This window comes from Equus przewalskii, chromosome 9 (genome assembly GCF_037783145.1).
Source record: "Equus przewalskii isolate Varuska chromosome 9, EquPr2, whole genome shotgun sequence".
In the NCBI taxonomy this organism is placed as follows: Eukaryota; Metazoa; Chordata; class Mammalia; order Perissodactyla; family Equidae; genus Equus; species Equus przewalskii.
Window position 1 is genome coordinate 23,870,544 of NC_091839.1, and position 6,349 is coordinate 23,876,892.

Sequence of the window (6,349 nt, forward strand, 5' to 3'; positions counted from 1 at the left end):
TTCTCTTTTACTGAGTACCTACATAACATCGTTGATTTTGTCTCTGGACCCATAAAACAGTTATTATCTGACTCTTTAAAGGAAAAGTTTGTGGGCCCAAGATCTAGTTATTTTTACTTGCACTTTTAGTTTCACAGCAAAATTGAGAGGAAGGTAGAGATTTCCCATATACCTGCTGCCCCCGCACATGCATAGACTGCCCCATTAACCACATCCCCCACCAGAGTGGGACATTTGTTCCAATTGATGAACCTGCACTGACACATCAAATCACCCCAAATCCATACTTCATTCCTTTTCAGGGCTGAATAGTATACCTTTATGGATATACCACAGTTGGTTTATCCACTCACCAGCTCATGGACATTTGGGTCTCTCCCTTTTGGCTATTATGAATAACGCTGCTTGAATATTCACATTGCAGTTTTTGTGTGGACATATGTCTTCAGTTCCATTAGGGATATATCTAGGAGTGGCCAAACTCTCTAAGCCTCCTGTGGCTATCCTCTCTTTAGCCCACTCCAGCCACCAACCCTGTCCCCCCTCCAGCACCAGTTCATGACCCCCTTCAATCTCCCCAAGCGTTTCTCACCGTTTTTGTTGTTCTGGGGCTGTTAGTCCCCCTGCTCCATGCTTTCCTCTCCCTATATGGCTCCTTCAAGAACTAAATCCGTATTCATTTGTGATTTTGAATCAATTTCCTCAGCTATTTACGTGACACCAACACCTTCCTGCAGGCCCGATCATAGGCTGAACCACCACCAGGGAGCCAAAGGCCAATGGCCTCTCTGGTCCTGGCCAAGCTCACGCTGTGGTGGGGAAACAGACTGGGAAGGAAACCTCTGTGTGAAATGAAATGTGCTACAGTGGAGGTAGTGCTGGGAACTGTGCGAGCCCCGAGGACACCTCTGTCCTCGGCCCGGCTGAGTCTTGATACCAGGGAAGATTTGGTCAAGCGAAGACTTGCACTGGAAGCCGTCAGAGAGGGAGGGCTGAGGGAGGAGGGCTGAGGGGAGAGAGCTGGCACGAGGCAGGGGGATCTGCAAGGATTTCAGCGTGGCCAGAGCTCCATGTAGAAATGGGACTGGACAGGGTGACCTTGAGCCAGGGGCTAGGTTACCTGGCCGCAGCCTCGTTTCAACTTATACTCAGCCTGCCAGGTTGGTGACCACGTGGATTCGGGGAGAGTGGTGGGTGTAGGGGGCATGGAAGCTCCACACCCTTTCCTCATACCTTGCCCTCTACATCTCTTCATCTGGCTGCTCCCAAGTTACATCCTTTTATAATAAACTGGTGACCTAGCGAGTAAAAGGTTTCTCTGAGTTCTCTGAGCCACTCTAGCAAATTAACCGAACCCGAGGAGGGGACGTGGGAACCTCCCCTCTATCACTGGTTGGTCAGAAGCACAGGTGATAACCTGGACCTGCGATTGGCATCTGACGTGGGGAGTGGGGGGAGTCTTGCGGGATTGAGCCCTTAACCTGTGGGATCTGATGCCACCTCCAGGTAGATAGCGTCAGAATTGAGTTGTAGGGTGCCCACCCGGTGTCAGAGATTTGCATGGTGGTGTTGGAAAACACAAACACTGGAATTGGGTGCAGAAATCCTAATTCTTTATCATTGTGAACCACTGAAAACAACCCCAATGATTGATAACACCAACATTTAACGATGACTTCTGCTAGTGGTTGCTTTTGGTTGGAGGGGATGGGGTGATTGGGGAGGTGATAGGTAAAAGGCCTGAGGTCTCTTGTGGGGGTGATGAAAATGCTCTACAATTGATTGTGGTGATGGTTGCACAACTCTGGGAATACCCTAAAATCTACTGACATGCACACTTCAAATGGGCAGTTGGATGACATGTGAAGAATATCTCAATAAAGCTGCAACCACACTTTTTAGGAATTGGATATAAATGCCTTCAAACAGAACATGCATGGTCCCGCATGGTGATTACAGAAAATACTGTATTCTAAACTTCAAAGTTGCTAAGAGACTAGACTTCCAATCTTCTCACCACAAAAAAGAAATGTGAGAGGGTGGTTTGCTGCAACAGTGGTAATCATACTGCGACATATAAATGCATCAATGTGTTGCACACCTTAAACTTACACAATGTTACATGTCAATTATATGTCAATAAAAAAATAGAACATGATCTTCAGACAGATGGAGGCTGGAAACGTGGCTCCTTAGCACTTTCCACTGTGACAGGAGGCTATTCTGGGGGCCCCTTCAGGAGGGGAAGAGAAGGTGCTCACTTTATTTACTCCCCAAGTTAGTCTGTCACAAGCCTCCCGCTCTTGATGGCTGACACAGCGATGAGGACCCGGGCAGGGTAGCAGGTGGTCAGGACCACCAAAGAGGCGTGGGGCAGGGGCTGAAAGAAGGCATGGGAGGCCAACAGCTGCCAGCCATCTGAGACCGTGAAGAGCAGGGTGCCCCACGCAGAAAACCCACCCCTGACAGGCTGCGCCACAGCATGCATGCCTCATCTGGCCTGAGGCATTCCTGTCTGGTGAGGCAGGGACTAAAAAGTAGGGGAGGTTCTAGGGGTCCCTAAATGCACGTCAGGGAGGTACAAGTCTCCTCTGCCATGAGTCCCTAAAAGCACGGCATGGATGCAGAAGTCGAGGAGGGTTTGGAGAGTGGCTCTGGCCACTTCGTGTCCTCAGAGGCAGAACCTGAGGCTGAGCGGGCCAGTGGGCCACCAAGGTCACAGCCAGGACGAGGGCCGCACCTGGGCTCGTTCTTCCTTAGGACTCTACTCCCACCCCACTGCTACCAACCCCTTCCTCCAAGGTCCCGCCATCTTCGAGTCTACCCACCTCCTCAAGCTGCTCCTCTCCTGATATTATATGTGACTCTAACGGGTTGAACTGTGTCCCCCAAAGAGGTGTGCCCAAGCCATAAGGCCCCGTACTCATGGATGTGACGTTATTTAGAAATAGGGTCTTTGCAGACGTAATGGATGATCTCAAGTTGCCATCACCCTGGATTTAGGGTGGGCCTAAATCCAATGACTGGTGTCCTTGGCGAGGACAGAGCCAGAGGGAGAACGCTGTGTGAAGATGGAGGCAGAGTTCGAGGAACACCAGGGATGGCTGCGGCCACCAGGAGCTGGGAGAGGCAGCAAGCATCCTCCCCTCGAGTCTTGGAGGTAGCGCGGCCCTGCCCACACCCTGATTTCGGGTGTCTGGCCTCCAGAACAGAGAGACTAAATTTCTGTTGTTTTAAGCGACCCAGGCGGCTGTAATTTGGGACAGGAGCCATAGGAACTAACCCATGGACTGGTCTCCTCCCAGCCTCGATCTGTAAAATCCTCATCTGTGCAACATAACGAAGCCCCGTGGCCACCACAGGGCCCAGCACAGGGGTGGAGTCCACGTCCCACCAGCCCCAGGCGCCAGGCCTCGCCACAGGGAGCTTGCTGGGCGTATAGTTACAACACTGCACTGGACACAAAAACGTGTTACAAGGGTACACCTCACAGTAAGTGTTCTGACCAGAAGAATAAAAAAAGATTCAGTGCGTGACACTGTGAACGCACTTAATGTCACTGAATCGTCCCTTAAAATGGTAAAATGGTAAATCTTGTGCAAAAATAAAAAGAACCGTTTGCTGTTATTATTGTGATCACCCTCCCCCCATACCCCTCTCAAAATAACAAGAGATGTCGCCATTTCAAAGTCCACTTTACTCAGGCCACAGAAAAACAGCTGAGAGCCAGAGGGAAGCGGGCAGGCAGTGGGAGGCTGGGGAGGGCCCAGCGTGGGCCTGGCTGAAGGGCCTGGAAACGGACCAGGAGGAAGGCGGTGGGAACATGGTGGCGGATTCGGGGTTCTGCGAACAGTTCCCACACGTCTCCAGACAGCCAGCGCCTGTGGACAGCAGTCTGGGGAGCCTGGTTCCTAGCCCCGAGGGAGTTTCTCAGGTGAGCCGGTCTGGGACGTCCAGGCCCTTGTGGGAGGGGAGGGGGCGGAGACCAGCCCACCATGGCCCCTGCTTAGTTGGTCTTGAGCCCAGGGCCCCGGAAGCCCGACAGGGCGATAAGGACCTGGGCGGAGTAGTAGGTGGCCATGACTGCCAGGCGGGCGTAGGGCAGGGGCTGGGCAAAGGTATCCCAGGCCAGCAGGGCATCCGAGAGCGTGAAGAGCAGTGAGCCCCAGCCGGCGCTCCCGCCTCTGGCCAGGCCACGCCACAGCATGGCAGCCAGGACCAGCACATACGCTGTCAGGGGCAGGAGCATGTCGGGCAACAAATGCGGCAGCAGGAGGCCGTAGTAGGGGACAAAGACCAGGACGACAGGCAGCAGGAGGCCTGGCTGCAGCGGAGTCAGGCCGAAGGCCCAGAGGTAGAACAGGTGGGCCACGGTGAAGGTGGCCACTCCTGGAGGAGACGGGTGGGGGTGCCCGGTGAACCCCTAGTCCTGCATCCCCCCATTGGCTCACTGCCCAGAGCCTCACGGAAAGGACTGTCCCAGAGCACCAGCTCCTATCTCGGCCATGCCACCCTCATCTGCCGGGACTACTACACCGGCCTCCTTGGTGCCTCCCTTCTCCCTGCCTTTGGCACCACAGTGATCCTAAGAAGCAGGCTGCATCTGTTCTTACTCTGCTCACAACTGTCCACTGACTCTCCATCCCGCTTGGCTCCCTGCTCGGCTCCACCCACCGAGCCGTTGGGAGGACACACCGCACGCCCCTACCCCATGGCCTTTGCACTCGCCAGACTCTCTGCCTGGACAAGCCTTCCCCAGATGGGCTGGCACTGGCTCCCGCACCCCCTTCAAGATATTACCTTCTCAGTGAGGCCGTCCTCGACCAGTCTACTCAAGATGTCAACCCCTGGCCCAGGTGCCACTCACACCTTCTAAAGCAGCACGGCCCAGCCCACAGCGGGACAAGAGCTCCGCGAGGACAGGGGTTTGGATGTGTCTCGGTCACTGCTGCTCCCCTGTGCCTTTGAATGCTGCCTGGCTCCCGGCAGGCACCCTACTGGGGAGGGTCCCCCTGCCCCAGATCCCTCTGCATGGGGGTCAGAAAGGAGCAGTACAGCCCCACTCACCGTAGAGAAAGGCGGCAGGCCAGACGAGGCAGGCGTCCCCCACGGCTGAGGACAGCAGGGCCCCCTGCAGGACTACTCTGGCACGCACGGCCCACAGGAGCGCCACCAGGCAGAGGATGGGCAGGCACTTGACCAGGGCACCGATGCAGGACGGTGGGTCCCCGGGGATCCACAGGATGAAGTAGGCAGCACAGGCGAGGAAGAAGAGGCTCAGGCACCTGCCCACGTGTGGTGGCTTCGGGGGACAGGGGGTTGCTGAGCCTCTGCAGCTAAGCCCAGCCCCCAGCCCCGTGACAAGGCTCCAAAACCCTCCTGGCCTCGGGGGTCGCAGCCAGTCCCCAGCCCTTGGGGTCAGGGCCCACCAGGCCAGGACTCAGGTCTGGGGGTTTCCACCCCACCCCAACCTGGGGACCCCACCCATGCTGTGGTGTTGGCAGGGTGGCTCAACCCCACAGAACCCAGCCTCCCGGGAGGCAGGGCCCCCAATACCTCCAGGCTGCTTGGGTTCCCAGAAACCCAAGACCAGCCCCCCTACCCTGGACGGCCCTCACTTGGGCGGAGCGAGGCTTCCGGGGCAGCCCCTCTTTCCCAGCGTCCATGTTGGCCTGTGAGCCCCCCGAGTGGCTCATATGTGGACACCAGTGGCTTTGGGGGTGGAAGGGACAGCGTGTGGTTACACGTTAACCCTAGGAGCGTCCTGTGGACTCTGGGACTGATAACAGGGCCCAGGGAGCTGCCTGGCACCCGCTGATAAGGGGCCCTGGGACCCAGGGGTCCCTGCTCTCCCCACAGCCCCCATCCCCCAGGGGCTGCGGCTACAAATGCCCCTCCCGTTGTCCAGTGCCCAGTCGAAGGGAATGCGGAGTTGGGGCAGGGCAGCACCGACACCCTACATCTCGGCTGACAGGATGGAAACTCCCTCCTCCCCTCACCGCCCTAGGGTCCCTGGGCTCCCGCCGCAGCCCCGAAGTCCCAGGCTCTGGCCTCAGCAGGGCTCCTTCCCCGCAGAACGGATGGGCCTCAGGTGCCTCCACCACAAACGGAACGAGTGCACGCCAAGAATGAGTTATCCAAGGTCATCGTCACCATGCTGGCCCACAGCTCTGGATGTCACATACATGTTGCACAAGCGAACTTGGTCTATGCTGTGATTTTTCGTGTGGAAGGCCTGGACCTACTGGGTCCCCAGAGATGGTCACCGGGTCCAGGTGGCAGACAAGGCAGGCCAGGCTTGGGTCCTCCTCCTGGTAAACCCCCTCCTGGTCTGAACAGAAGTGTCACC

At 56.4% G+C, this 6,349-nt stretch overlaps 1 protein-coding gene across 1 annotated transcript; it reads right to left on the reverse strand.

Annotated features, from left to right (window-relative positions):
• Positions 1 to 3,678: 3,678 nt before the first annotated feature.
• Positions 3,679 to 5,842, reverse strand: TMEM86B (transmembrane protein 86B). Its single transcript, XM_008538020.2, has 3 exons — positions 5,619 to 5,842; positions 5,068 to 5,302; positions 3,679 to 4,389 (listed from the first exon to the last, which is right to left on the reverse strand). The coding sequence occupies exons 1-3, from the start codon at positions 5,694 to 5,696 to the stop codon at positions 4,007 to 4,009; spliced, it is 696 nt and encodes a 231-aa protein (XP_008536242.1). The 5' UTR covers positions 5,697 to 5,842; the 3' UTR covers positions 3,679 to 4,006.
• Between the last annotated feature and the right edge of the window lie 507 nt (positions 5,843 to 6,349).

Bases quoted from the DNA above. Each gene is read 5' to 3' on its own strand.
- TMEM86B (XM_008538020.2), bottom strand. From the start codon at position 5,696: ATGAGCCACTCGGGGGGCTCACAGGCCAACATGGACGCTGGGAAAGAG. The intron at 5,303-5,618 runs GTGAGGGCCGTC...TGTCCCCCGAAG, and splicing joins GGAAGCCTCGCTCCGCCCAA to CCACCACACGTGGGCAGGTG. The intron at 4,390-5,067 runs GTGAGTGGGGCT...CGTCTCCTCCAG, and splicing joins GCCTGCCGCCTTTCTCTACG to GAGTGGCCACCTTCACCGTG.